The sequence below is a fragment of the Sturnus vulgaris genome, chromosome 1 (assembly GCF_052056855.1).
Source record: "Sturnus vulgaris isolate bStuVul1 chromosome 1, bStuVul1.hap1, whole genome shotgun sequence".
In the NCBI taxonomy this organism is placed as follows: domain Eukaryota; kingdom Metazoa; phylum Chordata; class Aves; order Passeriformes; family Sturnidae; genus Sturnus; species Sturnus vulgaris.
The window spans coordinates 2497497-2513763 of NC_142243.1; the positions used below are offsets into that span (position 1 = coordinate 2497497).

Below are 16267 nucleotides of genomic sequence, written 5' to 3' on the forward strand. Positions count from 1 at the left end.
CCCAGTCTCAGAGAGCAGGAGGTTCTGAGCTCTGAACGTGCCAACACCTAAAATGTGAAACCTGTGGAGAATTCCTATGACTGTGCAGTAAGTCAATTCTGTTACTTGCATATTTCTTTTTAGGAAGACAGATTTGGGTTAATTTAAGGCAAGGGAGGGAATGTGATTTAGATTTAATCCTTTTGTTGTGGCTATATGGCACATTGCTGTGAAAATGAAATAAATGAAAACTTCATTTAGTTCAGGAAATAAAAGCAAAGCTTTGCTGCCTTTACTGTTCTCTAGATGAACATCTAATATTATTTTTTTTTCTCTATTCAATGCAGGTAAATAGCAGGAAGCAAACCATGGACACTCAGTTCTTCTCCCCATTACTGGGAGCAGTCCCCAGTCCCCCCTTGCCTCCAGAGCCCTCCCAGCTGTGCAGTGACTGGCCAGGATGTGCTGAGGATTTTGGATCCCAAACTGCCTTCCAGGAGTGCCCAAAAAAAAGGTATCAGCATTCCTGCTGTGGCCTTAGGGATTCTGGGTCACTGGAATTCTTGTGTTGAAGAACAAATGGAGATTCTGGATTTTTTGGGGGGAGAGTTTCTGGCATCTCTGGAAACTCAGCAGATTTTCTTTGCTCTTTGTTGTGAAAAAAAAAAAGGGTTTGGGGGTTTTTCGTTTTTTCATCTTCAAGCCAGGTGATGGTGACAGAATATTGCCTGTTTTGGAGGGAATTGAGTGATGGAGACAGCAGTTTTTGATGAGAAAATGCTCTTTTAATGAGCATTTCTACAACCTCACTTCATTTCTTTTTTTATCATTTGCTTAACAAGAAAGACAAATCTGAGGTGGGCAGAAAGTGAAGTCCACTGGCTCTGAAGGTGCTGAAAGGTAACAGTTAAGGAAGGTGCATGGATTGCAAAAAACCTTCATTCTTTTTTTGCTGGTTTTCAGTGGGAAGTGTCAGAGTGATGTTTATTTTTGAATAAAGGATCACACAGCTTTGGTGTCAGCTGTAAGAGTCAATTTTAAGCAAGGAGTGGCAATTTGCTAATTGAAATACACAGTATTTTCTTAAAATAGCCTTTAGATTATTGCAAGGTAGCTTTAAAAACAAAAAAGTTAAGGAATTAGAGTTAATCCATGTTTATACCCATCCTGAGCCTTCAGATATTCAGAATTCCTTGAGGGCTCCTTTAAAAAAAATAGGAAAAGAAAAAACTTTGCTATTGACCAAGAGACAGAAAAGATCTGATTATCAAATATCAGTTCTGCATTCACAAAACATTTTCAAGAGTCTTTGCTCTTTTGTGCATCCTAAATTAAATCCAGATCCCTTAGAGATCATGAGCAGTCATGGAGTAAATCAGGGACTGAGGTAGGAGGGAAACTCTGGTGAGGCCTTAAAAACCAGCAGGGTGTAACTTTGACAGTTGCAAGGGATTAAAAAGGTGATTTTTATAAGTTTGTCCCACATTTTATGGTCTCTGTTCATCAGCAAAGTCAGTGAGCAATTATGTGGCACCAGGGAAAACTCAGAAATCCTCAGGGACACTGAAAGGAGTCAGAACAAGGTGGGGAGGGAAGTTTATTGGAGCAAAACAATGAGGATAGAGGGAAGGAGATCTTTAATAGCACAGTTTTAATTAACTTGTGGGGAAGAGTCAGGAGTCATTGCAAACAACTCTGTGAAAATCTAATCTTGCACCTGAAATAAAAGTTGGGTTTGTTTAAAAATTGTTGAAAACCTTGGGTGTTTACCAGAAATATTTTGCTAAAATTTTGACCTGTCAAAAAGGGGATTAAAAAGTGGCTCAGCTTAAGTATCTGTGACTTACATATAAATTATTTTTTGAGATTGACATAATAGGCTTTGAATTAATTGGCAGTAGATAAAAGAGGGAATGCTCTTTGGGAATATTGATCCTATTTATGCTCTAAACGAGACAGTGAAGGTTTGAAGGAATGTCCACATGAAACAGTTTTGTTTCTTGGAAAGGAAGGAAAATTTTTTCTGCTTGGAAAGTCTCTGGTGAAACAAAAAGGAAAATAATTCTACTTCACTTAGGCTACAGAATTCACAAATGCAGGGTGAGATTTCTGTAGAGGGATGCTGAGGATGCATTAAATTCAGAGCAACTAGAAAATGCTGCTAAAATAAAGGTTTGATCATCTTTTTGCCTGTTCTGTATAGGAGAAAAATACTTTAAACTTTGACTTTTTTCCTTTTTTTTCAGGACACCAATAAATCTTTCTTACTCCAGCAATGGCCCTGATATGTTTGGGTTGGTGTCGAGCATTTTAGAGGAGCCAAACAAGCCAGACCCAGCTACAGATTGGTGAGTTTGTTCTGAGAGTTTTTATCATTTGTGTGCTGGTTTTTATGCCCATTGTCACTCATTTGTGTGCTGGTTTTTATGCCCATTGTCACACAGATATGATACACATTTTTAATTATTTCAGAGTTGAGCAATGATGGCCTTTTAAATCCCCTTAAAATGTGGAAGTGTCTTTACTTCATTTGCTAGTAAAAAAAAGCAAACAAAAGACTGAACTGTTAAAAATGCAAATTATTTTTAAAGTTTTCCATCAGCTTTACAGCATTTGAAGAGGGGAAAAAAAAGATGATAATTACTTCTAAGCAGTAGGGAGGAGGAATCTGAGAGATTTAATAAATCCAAATAAACTCTGCATTTCTGAACGTGCAGAATAAACAGTGTGGGTGATGAGATTTCACAGAGCATTTGCTCAGCTGCAGTGGGAATTTTCCTCCTATTTTTCAGGAGAGCTGTGCATGCTTGGTCAATAATTCAACACTGGGGAATAACCATGGTGTGTGAATTAATTTTAAAGTAAGAAAGGTTTTCAATCCTGATGGGATGTTTGTTGAACTCTCTTCCAGGAATTCTCTATCAAGATTGTTCCCCCCTATGTGGGCACCTGATCTGGGCAGCAATGGGGAGCTCTCAGGGCTCCCAGCTCAGCACTGTGTCCACAACAAGGATTTTCCCAATTTGCTGGGCACCAGCTGCCAGCAGGAGCCCCTGCAGGAGCCTCCTGATGTGGAGATGCTGCACAGAGGTTTGGGAAACCTTCAGCTCCTCGAGTCTTGGCTCTCTCCCCGTGCTCAGCCCAGCAATGCTCACTCTGAAAATTCCTCTCTGCAGAGCAGCACCACGGCTCCCCAGGAAGGGTTTTCCTTCCCAAACGGGAGCTGGAACCAGCATTTGTGCACTTATGACCATGGCAGGTTAAATGAAAAGTGTGGATCCAGTTTGAGCCCTTTTTGTCCTCGGAACAGGATGAAAGAAAGCCCCAGTGTCCAGAAGGAGTTGTGGAAAAGTGAAAGAACAAGAGGAAAAGCTCTGAAAAATTATGCTCAAGGACAAACTAAGTATTCTCCTGATCTTTCCAATCAGCGTGGTGATAACTGCTGGGATAAAGTAGCCCAGGACAGCCATCTGTTCTCTAAAAGATACGAAAACTTCACAGCTGCTCACAAATTGGAGTCACCTGTCCATCCATCACTTCATTTTTTCAATCAACCCCCTAAGGAAAATCATTTTGTTGGAGGAAGGGGCAGAAAACCCCAGGAATGCCATGTGGAAAATGGCCATCGTGGCTTTGCTTTGGGAGATGCTTTTAATAATAGTAATAATAATGAGTGTAAAGTGAATGTGGGCCCTAAGGAAAGCTCTCCTCAAGTATCTGAATATGATTTAGCTGTGAAAAATGCTGTGCAAAATGGGAGTTATTCCTCCTACCAGGGCTGTGCGTGGCTGGATGGGAAAAGCCTGGCAGCTGCATCTGAAATTCCATATGGCAAACAAATGGCAACGAGCCCCCAGTCCTCATCAGGGGTCTCCACCATGTCTGGGGGCTCTCCCACCCACCAGCCTTTCCCACAGCCCTCCTTCTACTCCCAGCTCCTCCCTCCCGGGAAAGATGGGAGATCACAGACATCAAATGGAGTTTGCGGTCATTTGGGGGTTCCTCATTTCATGTCGGAGAGGCAGAAGCAGTTGGGAGCTGTCGGGAGGTCGCAGGAGGATGCGGGGATGAGCAAGGACGGGCGGCGCCGCCAATTCCCCGCTGGTTTTTCACCTGGCTGGGGCGTGCAGCAGAGAGCTGCAGGTGAAAACCCTGCTGTGAAATACCACAGGTTCCCAAAAAGGCAGAGCCAGGAAAGCGGCAATAAAGATGACAGAAGAGGTAGAAGGAATTGGATCCCTCACCTGGGGCGTGCAGCCCCGAACCACCAGCCCTTCGGTGTGTTTCCCAAAAAGCACGAGCAGAGTGCTGGCAGCTTGTCAGATTTCATCAACCCTTCTCTGCTTCCTTCTTTCCCATTCGTGTCTGATTTCAAGCAAAATCCCAACTTCCCTCCCTTTAATCACCAGCTGTTTTCATCAGCAAACAATTTGAATTTCCCTCCACCACCGTTTCCATTCTCGGACCTTGTTGATCTTTTGCACTGTGATGACCTCAAGCCCCTAAATCCCTTCATCAGTGATCTGTTCCCTGGGGAGATCCCTGGCCCCTGCTTTGCCTTCCCAGCCCCACTGAACAAGTGCAGGGCTCCCAGGAGCCGCAGTGGCCCTGCCAACGAGCTCCACAGCCGCCTGGAGGAGTGCCACGAGCAGTGGAGAGCTTTGGAGAAGGAGAGGAAGAAGGTAAAACACAATTGGTGATCATTCCTGATAAGCACTGGACTGCTTTTAAGAGAGAAACTTTTATGGTGTTTGCTTGTTGGGAGTATTTTGTCTTCTTTTTTTGGTGGTTTTTGGGGGATTATTTTTTTTTTTTTTGGTGGTTTGGTTTGAGTTTTTACTATCAGTGATGCAGTCACAGCTTTCTCTTTTTTTTTTCTTGTTGTAGTAAATCTCTGGCTATAGGAAAAAAGAAAACGAAGTAACTAATCCTGGGCACCCTCTGCGTGTCTGTAGAGAAAACCTACGACATTTTTTTCTTGCTCCCAAAGGAAATTTCAGTTTATGCTCTTCTCATTACGGTCACTTTCCTGTCTCAGGCTCATTCCCAGAACTGTTGGCAGGGAAGGACCACGCTGATAATGAGGGTATTGCACTTGGGAATGAAAGCTCTGTGCTCTAAAGAAGCAGGAAGGGCTTTCCCAAGAGGAATCAAATCCCTGAATTCCATGCCAAGTCTCACAAAATAAATTGTCCATAACCCCTGGTTCTAATTTTGCATTGAGTGCTTGGCTGTGCTCCACATGTGAGAAGCCTCCTGGTCATTGGGTGAAGATGTCTGAGCAAACTAGACCTGGAAAACATCTTTTTTTTTTTTTTTCCCTCCATCATCAGCTGTGGGGCCTTCCTAATGGATTTTAGGAATTGTGAATGGAAGTGCCTGTGTTATTCTCTCATGCATGCCTTTAAACAAGGCTCTTCTCTGCCTGACTTTCCAGGAATTCTCTGGAAGTGAGAAAGGGATGAATTCTTGCTCCAGTGTTTGTTTCCTGTTCTCAGGCAGGATTTGGGACAATTAAGTCATTTGCAGAGACCAAGTCATATTTTTTTATCTCCTGCTTTTTATTTCACCATTAAAGGAGAGTTGCTTATCCTCATACCTCATATTTATTCATCAAAGGGGCTTAATTGACCCTTTGATCTGGTGCATGCCAAGTGACCCAGTTTTACCCCAGTGAGCTGCTGTGGGTTTCTCTGGGTGTTTTGTGGTTAAAGGATATAAATTGTTCTCAGTCCTCCAAGCCATAGCCTGGCTCCCATTCCTGCAGCCAAACCACATTCCTCAGGAGGGGATGACTGCAAGAGGAGAGAAACTCCCCCTGGGATTTAATTTAATTCTCTCTGCTTTGTCTGATCACTCAGCTCTTTCAGCTCTCTGGAACCTGCTCATTGTAGCTGCTTTGGGGTCACAGCTGTCCTGTCTCCTTTCACAAACCCCACATTTAAAGCATTTACACAAGTTAGGAATTGTCTGCAATATTAAATGTGTATGTAGTTTAGTTAATTGCTTGTTAGCTGTAATTCTTAATTACCTGGTCATTATATGAATCCGTGGCCCTTTCTCCTTTTTTTTTTTTTTTTTTTTTCTTTTCTGGATGCTTTTCAGCCTCCTCAGATGATGAGTAAAGGTGGAGTCAGCTCTTGTAATCCATTTTAGGCCAGGGCAGGGACTAAATAATGTGGAAGTAAAGCAAAAAAGAGAAGGATTCCATCACAAAGTTCCAGTACAAATATCCACAGTGTGAATGTGGACTTAGCCTTGCCTTGAACTGCAGTGCAGCACCTGACCCCTCTTTCCTACCTCCATGGTACCCTGGAGAAGGAATGAGATAAGGAATCTCCTGCTGGCTGTGTCTCTTTTACTCCATGTGTAAGAATTTCCTATCCAAAAATAGGTTTGGTGATATTTAGTCACTGTCTGTCAGGCACTGACTAAGCCACTCTTTCTCAGTGGAAGTTTGGCTGTTGTGTTAAAGATTTTATCTTTAACTGTTATCTGTTAAACTGATATCTTTTTCTTTTTCTTTTTTTTTTTTCTATGTTAAATGTGGTTTCATCCTGCTGCACTTGAGATGCAATTTAGGCTGCTGCTCTCACCTGGTTCTTTTTTTAATAATCATAATATGTGACACTTGAGAGAATCAGAGAGAGGTGTTGAAGTCTGAGGGAGAGCTGAATTAGAGAAATATTCCTGCAAGGAAGCTGGAGAGGGACTTTTGACAAGGGCTTGTAGTGATAGGTGAAGGGGAATGACTTTAAACCAAGAGAGGGCAGGGTTAGATTAGATTTGGGATGAAAGTTTTGCTGGGAGGGTGGGGAGGCTCTGGCACAGGGTGCCCAGAGCAGCTGTGGCTGCCCCTGGAAGTGTCCCAGGCCAGGTTGGATGGGGCTTGGAGCAGTCTGGGATAGTGGGAGGTGTCCCTACCCATGGCAGGGGGTGGAATAAAATGAGCTTTAAGATCCCTTCCAACCCGTTCTGGGATTGTGATATTTGGGGATGTTTTTCTGTCAGTGCACTCAGGGGCGCTCACTCCTAACGCACCTCAAAAATCCCAAACAGCACCAACAACTGCCTGATGACATTGCACTGATTCCAAACCACCACACTGACAGATGATTTCCCTCTCAGGCTGAGGCTGACCTTGCAAGGCACTTCCCAGGGCAGCACATCTCCATGTCCATGTCCAGTTGCAGCCCCGTGGCCAGGCTCCCAGCCAGCCCATCCCGCGTGGATCGCCTGATCGTGGAGCAGTGCCGGCAGCGAGCCAGGGTGGGTCTGCTGCACCTGCAACTCCTGCACCTCCTTCACCATTTGTCTGTTTATTAAGCACTGCTCGGTGGTTTTGGTGTTTTCCTGCCAGGTGCTGGCACTGATAGGAGGAATGGAGAGGCTTTGTGGCGCTCCCGTGCACAGGAACATCTCCAGGACCTTGGAGCTTCACCTGGAAGCCATTCAGGTGACCCAGGCACGTCGGAAGGAGGAGATTGGGAATGCTGCAAACCCCCAGAGTCACGGGGGGCCACGCTATAACAACGAGAAAGGTAATGCTGCCCATCCCTGGAGCCCTCAAAGCTTTTCCAGGGATTTCATTGTGAGTAAGTTCCTCTTAAAAATGTAAATTTGCAATGCGCGGCAATTCTCGTCACTTCAGCAAAAGAGAACTTGCAAATACTTTTGTTACTTTTAAACACTTTAAGTTACTTTGAGTTCTATTGGTTATTTTTGTTTTCGTGTTACTGGTTTAAAAACTTTGACATTTTTTTCCTCTTGACCAGAAGATGACTGTAAAAACTCCTCAGTGACATTATATAACCATAAGTGGTTGTCCTGAAAGCAAAAATGTGCTTGTTTTTAAACAAGTAGAATTATTTATTGGTATGGCTAAACTTTCTCTTCAGCTTAGAAAATAATAAAAACTTGCCAGTGTTGTGCAAATCAGTTATCTGTCTACCTTACCTAAATCACAAACTCGCCAGGAATGCCATTTCCTAAATTCTGTTGAATTAAAGCCAGAATAACCTGTAGCAGCAGTAAATGTGGCAATTTATGGTTTGGGGTTAAAGATAATACTAATTTTCTTCAGCAAATACCTGTGTCTCAGAACAAATTCACTCCTTGCTGCTGAAGTGGACAGTGAAGTTCCTTGGCTGAGGGAAAGAGAATCAAAATGTTTTGCTTTTGCAATTCAGAGGTCAAAACTTAAAATTTAAAATGAATATAAAATGTCATGCCCTTAGAGCAATTGTCCTATATGCAAACTGACTTTTAAAATGACTCCTAAAACTTTCACGTGACTTTAACTCCAAGTGTGAGTCAGGAATAGTAGGAGGAAAGTTGTTGGCCAGGCAGGAGAAGTAGGTCACAGTGGATAAGTGGATGGTTATGATTAAATTTAATGCCAATACAGCATCTAAATACTGCCAATACTAAAAATAACAACTCTGTCATCTGTTACAATGAACTATGGCATCATCAGGCCCTGGTCCCTCCTGTTGAGTCCCACGTTTTGGTGAGACCCCCCCCCTCCCTTCCTGACTTCCCAGAGAAGTGTAGGAGCAGCTTGGTCCACTTAATCCCAGATTTCATCAGCAATCCCTGTCTGAAAGGCTGCAATATCAGCAGCTTTGGCTGCAAAGGTGCAGGTTTGCAATCCCTGGCCTTGCAGGATTCACAGTTGCAAACAAATCCCCAAGATTTCATATCTGTGTTTGACCAGATCTTCGTGCTTTTACTCACCCACCCAAAAATCAGCGTTCCCTTCTTCCTGCAAAATCAAAAAACTGCCTGCAACCTCAGCAGAGCAGTTTGCCCAGTGTCCACCAGCTTTTTTTGGACCCTTTTGGGCAGCTTTTTTTGGACCCTTTTTGGCACAGACAATTCACGGGAAATGTTGTAGCTGTCGTTACCGGTGCGCAGTTCGCTCAAGGCTGCGAGTTAAACAAATTTATGCAATTCTAAAAAAAAAAATAAAAATAAATAAAACTAATAACGTTTCCAAGCTTGTCCACTGACGTTTTTTTCCTGTTGCAGGTGTGCTGGCCCTGGCAGCTGCCCTGGGAGCCCTGGCTGGTGCCACACGCAGGGCTCGCACTGCGCTCTGGTGCGCGCTGCAGGCGGCTCTGCCAAAATCCCCTCCAGCTGCACCCCAAAATCAGCAACTTCCCCTCCAAGGGCCCCTGCAGGAGCTTTGTTCTTCAAGCACAAGCAGCCAGGAGAAAAGCAGCGTGGAGCAGGAAAGCAGAGGAAGTGAAGAAGCTGAGGAAGCCACGAAGATTTTGGAATAATAAAAGGAAAGCTGAGGATGGGGAGGGAAGGGCTCAGGTCCTGAAAATCCTCAGGTGGATTTCAGAGGATGCCAGGATGCAGGAAGGGTTCACTGAGGTGCCTGGTTGGTGATGGAGTTGTGGTGCTGTGATTCTGGTGTGCAGGGATGCAGCTGCTGGTGGTGGTTTTGCAGTTTTAATATTGCTGCTGAGAATTTCCATGTCCAGAGGAGCTGAACAAGAGCTGAGCATTTCCTCCTGTGCTGACCCACAGCTCTGAGTCCAGCCAGGACCTGAGCAACCAGAGTGTGCTAGAAATTAATTCTCTTTTTTTTTTTTTTTTTTTTTTTTTTTTTTGGTTAATGAGACAATTTAGCCTATTTAAAGGTACTCAATAACGGTTCAGGGTTTGTTTTATTTTTATTTTTTGCACCGTGTATAGTTGTTTTCAGAGCCAAAGTGATCACTGAGTAGTTTGCACCCCATCACTGTGCCAGGAGCTGCTGTTGGTGCTGTTTTTTGTGGCAGGTTCTCTCTGTTTGGCAGAAATCATCAGTGTTCAGTGCTGGTTGTGTGAGAGGCTTCTGCAGTTGTGCTGCCAGTTCAGTTTCCAGCAAAACTGAGCTTTTTCCATAGAATTGTTTGGTTTTTCCACTTAAAAAAAAAAAAAAAGTGGATTTTGTAGCTTTGCAGCGTGAGGTGCATGGAAGTGCACGTTAGCAGGTGATAGATAACTCACTCAGGATTAGAAATTAGATTTATTGATTCCTCAGTGGGTTTAAAACCAGTAACAATATAACATAGTATGCACTCAATTAAAAAAAAACCTCTTACTTGTTGTATTAATACATGTTCATGGTACTATACTTTTTGCAGACACATTCCATATTTATTTTCATGTCTTCATTGAATGTTTATTTAAAAATCTATTTTAGTAATACAGAGTTAAATATTTTGCCAAATCTTCCGAATAATCAGATTTAATGATTTACTCAGGAATTCTGTATATTATTATATCAATATACACGTGGTATATAGGCATTTTTTTGGGAAAGGGATGTTTGCAAAATATTTACACAAAGCTAACTATGTACTAGGTTACCAAAGCTGTTTCACTGATTATTTTTTTTGTGGTGTGGAAGGTTTAATATATTTAATTGCTGTTAATTAGTCCCCATTGTGTGGCTTAGACAATCAGAGTGTAGTTGTTCAGGGTGAAAATTAGTAAAGAATAATAAATTCAAGGTGTGATCTTAAGGCATTTAGGAATATTTTAATGCTTTAACTTCCTGTTACACAGTCTCCTAACATGTACTAATAATTAAGGTTCTTGAGTATCAGGATATTAATGAACAGCTTTGGAGAGCAGTTCTTGGGCTAAAAGCGAATTAAGTTGGGGATATAAACAAAATCTGAAGGACAAAAATGAAGATTTTTATGTCCCGTGGTGTTCAGTGTGGAGTTTGACATTTTTGTGGGTAATTGTAGAACTGTTCCCATATATATTTGTACTTGCAGAAGTGTTCCAAACTCAGCTGTGTAGTTCTGGATCTGTGGATGTTTCTAGAGCAGATTTTTGTCTCAGTAGTTTCATCCTAAACTCTATTGAGGTGTGGAAGTTTGTAGCTAAAATTGACCCAGGCCTCATTGTAATCCCCTGAGTAAAATTTAACAGCAAAAGTAGATAGAAATCAGATTCTTAGTAGAGCAAAATTACATTTTTTTTACCCTAAAGAAAGTGAATTCCACTTAAATTATTTTCAGCCTTCGCCTAAAAAACAGGTACCAGAGTTATTTTAGTGTGAGTGTTTTCTCTGTGTGTACATGCAATTTATTTGCACAAACTCATTTAAGAAGGTTCAATCTGCATTTGTCAAACTGATTGTGCTCCACAGCTTAAAAGTGGAGTTTGCAGTATTTCAACTCATGGGTGATTTGGGGGTTTAATTACCCAAATTAAAATTAATTTACCATTGCTGTGCTGACAGGAAATCAGAAGTTGAGAGTCTGGATCTTGTTTTTGGTTTTTTTTTTTTTTTCTGTTTACAGAACCAGGGTTGTTTTGTAGTGGTGAATGTTTAGGGTATAAATGTTTCTTATTGTACTGCTGATGTGTTAATTAATTGATCTTAATTAGTTCATAGTTAATGTGCCTTTAACAGTCTCACTTTTCCAGAGTGTTAAAAAGCTGTGTGGTCACTTCTGGTTCCAATTTCAGTTTGAAAATACATTTTTAAGGGGTTACACGTGGCTGCATGTGACTGCAATCAGAGTATGCTGTTAATTACGTTAATTGCACACACAGGACCATCCAGGTTTGGGTTCTTTAAGGAGCTCCGTGGCTCTGGAATGTCCCCCTGGATCATGTGCCCGGGTCAGGTGCTCCTTGTCATGCCCTGCAAATGCTCCTGTTTCACTTTTGCCTTGCTCTGTTTTCTTCACAAAAACTCCAGGTCTTTAAACAAAAAAACTTTTTTTTTTTTTTTTTAAGTGCCCCTTTCTTTAAATCAGTTGGTTATGGACACCATCAGACCTGGAATGAGTTTTGACTTCAGTTCTTAATTTCAGAACGCTCCACTTCTGTTGGTTTTTTACAAATTCTTTTGCATTTGAAGGAAAAAAAGAAAACCACTTTTTTTTTTTTTTTTTTTTTTTGTAAAATACCACCTGGAGTTGCAGCAGCTCTGTCAGTCTGACCATAATTTTTGCTGCCTCGTGTTCTAATTTGGCAGCAAGGTACAAATTCTGCAAGACTTGCACTGGATTTTTGGTGTGAATAAGCACGAATATAATGCTTGTGGCTTCAGGGACTGATTGTATTCATGTTTTAGTGACTTCAGGGAAAGCAGAATTGAGGTTTTGGGTCACACTGAAGCCAAAGAGGTGGGTTTGGTTTGGAGCCAGCTTTGATTTTTAGAGAGAGGAAAAAAAAAAATCCCCCCCTTTCCCTCCAATTTTGAGAAGCAATCAGGTAAAATTCAGTTTATTCCTTTTTTTCCCTCACTTCCACCCCTCCACTCATCTTTCTTGAGATGTAATTGTTTGGGGTTTTTTTTCCCTGTGTTGATTTATTTATACTTGTTACATTTTTGGGGTGAGATGAAGGTGTCAGAGTTGCAGCCAGTCCTGGTAGCAGGGACACTGGATTGCTCCAGTTTAAATAAATGGAATACTCATTTGTCCCTTCTTGAGTCAGGATTATTATCAGGGTGTTTTTTGACAGTTGGTAGTGAATCTCTAAGGCTTTAAAATCCCAAATTGTTAGTCCACTACAACATAGACTTAATTGCAATTATTTCTGTATTCTGTGTAAATAACTGCAGGTTTTGGTGACTCAATGTTATTAATTCCCAGAAGGAAAGACCAGCAGCAGGGGAAGAACTCTTTATTTTTCCTTTTTTCTGGTTATAGGTTTTGTATCTCTGTTTTTCTGTATCCACAGGGTCCCTCTGGCAGTTAAGTTGCTCTGATGCCATTTCTAGAAACTAAAACTCAGAAATTGGTATTAATTGTTATTTCCATTAGAGCAGCATGCAGAGAGGTTATTTAAGTTTGTGGTGCTTGTCTTGCTGTGGCCTTTTCAGGAGTGGGTGACATTTAATTCCCAAACTTCTGCTATTGGATTTTATCCTTTCCAAACTGAATATTTCTCTTTGCTGCTGCAATTTACCACCCCTAACAATATTTTTTTGTCTGCACCCGAGTGTGTGAAATGTGGAAATTATTTGCCTTAGTCAGAACTGCTGTTCTAATTCACAATAAGTCTCTTATGGCCATTCCTGGCTATTTATTCTGGGAGGAAATGAATGGTTTAAGGTGGGGATTGTGTGAGTGAGAGGCTTTGTTGAGGGATTTCTGTTTTCAGAGAAGTGTGGGGATACCCCAGGTTTTTATGGCTTTCCTGGGCACTTTTCCAGAGGTGACCACAAAGCACAACTTCCTGGGATTATCTTTGATCTGCAGCCCTTTTTTTTTCAGGGATATAAAGGAGGAAAAGGGAGTTTCCAGAAGGAAGGAACCCAAATTCCAATGGAGAGGATCTTTCTCCTTTTGGCTTCCATGATCAGGAGGGCTTGAGGGACCAGGAATCTTTGTTGAATCCAGATTCTGTCGAGATTTTTGGGCAGAATTGGCTTCTTCCTGCCCTGCTCTGGTGGCCAAGCTTGCTCCAGATGTGGGCCAGGAGAGTTTGGGGACAGCTGGCCCAAGGCCAGGGGATGGGGCTCTCCCTCTGGGATCAGCATCACCTCCTCTCCTGGCAAGATTTAAGCTCAACTTTTCTGGACTTGGGGGGAAAAAGAGCAAGGGGAGCTGAGCACCGAATGGGTTTGGTTGTGGTTCATCTCTTCTTCCTCCAGTGGCAGAATCCAGCTTTGGCTCTGTGGGATATTCACACAAATTTCACTCCACAATCTGCTAAGTCACCATAGCTCATTCTGCACGAAGTTGGGGTTTTGTCTTGTTTAAATACTGTAAAAAAATTATGCAACAAACAGACCTTAAGCCTATATGTTTATTTATTTAATTCTCTTTTTACCCAGCTCTGGAAGCTGGGTATTGGATTTTTTTTTTTTTTTTTTTTGCCTATTCTTTGAGAGCTGCAATTTTCACAAATGCTGCATGGTGGCACAGCCCAAAGCAGTGGGGTTTGGGGATTTTTTTTCTTTATATCTTTATTTTTGTGTCAGAGTTATCTTAGCTGCAAAACTAAATGTTCAATTCTTGATGGTCACAAATCTGCTACAGTTTTATTTATTTTTCTTAATGGAGTCAGTAAAGTGGAAGAACTTTGAGTTATTGATTATTTAGTGTTTGTAGATTGAACAGGAGCAGGGAACACTTCACATCAGTCAATATGGGGGCAGTTGACTGTGGAATATATATTTTCATTATTATTTTTTAATAACTGGGCTGCTGAAGAGCTGAGTGGGATCCTGCTTCCATTGAAGCCACAAGAGAATTTTTTTTTTTTTAAAGGAGATTTTTGTCTTGATTTGGCTTTGTTGCTTTACCTTGAGTTCAGGAGTTAAACACAAGCTCAGTGGTTCACCTTGAACATTTATCAAGAAAACTCTGGAGGGACGAGTTCCCAGCCTCTTTTATAAGAATTCTTGGAATTAGCTGGGATAATTTTACTTTCTCTTAAAGCTGAGGAATGTACCTGCTGCAGAAACTGGGGGGATTTCTGGGAATTTTTTGCACCTTGTTTTCTCCTGTTCTGCTTTGAGGGAAATAGAGCCTTAACCATGCTGAGACCTTGATTTATTCCCTGTGCAGTTGATCCATGGCAGTCACCAGCACTTTTTCTTCTTTTTGGTTTGTAGCACTTGAGATGTCTGAAGTTTTTTGGTTTTTTTTTAAATCAATTATTTTTTTGGTAGAGAGCTGCTTTGTAATTTTCTAAAATAAAATAATAACTTTGCCAAGCAAGTTTCTCAGTGAAATAGAATGGAAGGACCTTATTTTTCTTCATTAGCAATACTGTAATCAAAGGTGCAAAATAATGTGTTTAATGTACATGTCTGTGCTGTTAGAGATGGAAAATATATTGGGTTAGGAGCAACTTTTAAACAAACTGAGGAATGGAGTTATAAATCCTCTTTGCTTGTTGCCAAATGAGCTTTAAAAAGGAAAATATTTGCATATAGTGTATAAAAAAAGCACTGGTTAGAGAGAGAATAAATCAGAGTAAAAATCATTGCCAGACAAAGATTGCTTTATGTTTTTTACTGAACAAAACACAACTTGTTTATGCACAGTAGTAACTTAATGAGCATAGGGTTTTTTTCACAGAATTAGGCTGTTGCCAGTATATAGATGGGGAAAATAAGTTTCCTTTTATTTTTATGACAGATATACAAAGATGAATAGTGTCTATATTTTAATATTACTGTTTGGTGTCTAAAGTGTGTGTTGGTCAAACTCATTTCCTTAAAATCTCCCATTTTACACTGCTAGTGAAATATTACTGAAGGAGATTTTGGGCCCAACAGAAATATGTGAAATTATAACTTAGCTTAAAAAAGTAAATTGTTGATTATGCAAGATTTTAATCATTAATCAATTCAGGCTTATTTAAGTGTTTCTGTAGAACAACTGTGGATGTTTGAACGCTGCAAAAATCTTACTTCTACCTCTTGTGTAATATCCTTTAAATTCCCTTTCACAGATGTACTCTGATGCCACAGGGTGTTGGTGCACCTTAACTTGGGAATTTCATCTTTTCCTTTTTTTTTTTTTTTTTTTTTTATTTTTAATTGTGGAACACCAGGATGCCTTGTTTGTGTTACACGTGTGAGAACCTTCAGAAACAGGAGAATTCTGTAATAAATCATGGCCAGTGTAATTTTCTGCTCTTTTCTATGTATGTGGTTTGAGTCCTTTTATTTAAATAATCACCTGTGTTGTGTGGATGTCCCTAATAAATAGTGACAGCTTGTTTAGGTCAACTCACACTGTTTCTCAGCTGCTGGATTTCAGTTTGGTAATCCTGCCTTGGAAAGATCTGTTATGTGTTCATGACAAATTAAAATCCTTTGTGTTTTTTGTGACTGGTTTTATTGCCTCGATTCTGTGGGAAAAGGGGACATTTGGGCAGTTGTTTGGGCTGAGGGATCTGTTGGATCACACACAAAACTCAGAATTGCATCAGGGAGTTGAGAATAAAGCACAGACTTCGGTAAGGATTTCAAGGCGTGTTATGGGGGAATTGGGGTGAATTTGGAACTTTTCTCAAAATAAAAGGGCAAGTGAGTGTCCCAAATCTGGTTTTGTTGGCAGAGATCAGAGGCACAAGTCAAGAATTGCACGGGTAACATCAGAATTTGGCTGGTTTGTCCTGTGGAGTTGAGTGTGATGTTCTAAACCTTGACAGGGACAAGTTCCTTGCTTTAGAGTTGAAAATTTCAAAGCTTTTTTTTTTTTTTGTGAGAGGTGGAAAAAAATAATTGATATGTTTTTCATTAGTGGAGTAGTGATAAAAATATCCAGAGTGCTTTGAATAATCTAAAGATATAATTTTGATT

The 16267-nt window shown here is 41.0% G+C and overlaps 1 protein-coding gene across 1 annotated transcript; it reads left to right on the plus strand.

Moving 5' to 3' along the window:
• The first annotated feature begins 329 nt into the window (after positions 1 to 329).
• Positions 330 to 15793, plus strand: LOC106851631 (meiosis-specific coiled-coil domain-containing protein MEIOC-like). The gene is made up of 6 exons (XM_014873752.2): positions 330 to 493; positions 2226 to 2327; positions 2891 to 4661; positions 7108 to 7248; positions 7340 to 7520; positions 9010 to 15793. The coding sequence occupies exons 1-6, from the start codon at positions 348 to 350 to the stop codon at positions 9261 to 9263; spliced, it is 2595 nt and encodes an 864-aa protein (XP_014729238.2). The 5' UTR covers positions 330 to 347; the 3' UTR covers positions 9264 to 15793.
• Positions 15794 to 16267: the final 474 nt, after the last annotated feature.

What these genes read in the sequence shown, in the direction of transcription:
- LOC106851631 (XM_014873752.2), top strand. Translation starts at nt 348, where the DNA reads ATGGACACTCAGTTCTTCTCCCCATTACTGGGAGCAGTCCCCAGTCCC. An exon ending in CCAGACCCAGCTACAGATTG is followed by an intron (nt 2,328 to 2,890) that starts GTGAGTTTGTTC and finishes ACTCTCTTCCAG; the next exon opens with GAATTCTCTATCAAGATTGT. An exon ending in AGTGCCGGCAGCGAGCCAGG is followed by an intron (nt 7,249 to 7,339) that starts GTGGGTCTGCTG and finishes TTTTCCTGCCAG; the next exon opens with GTGCTGGCACTGATAGGAGG.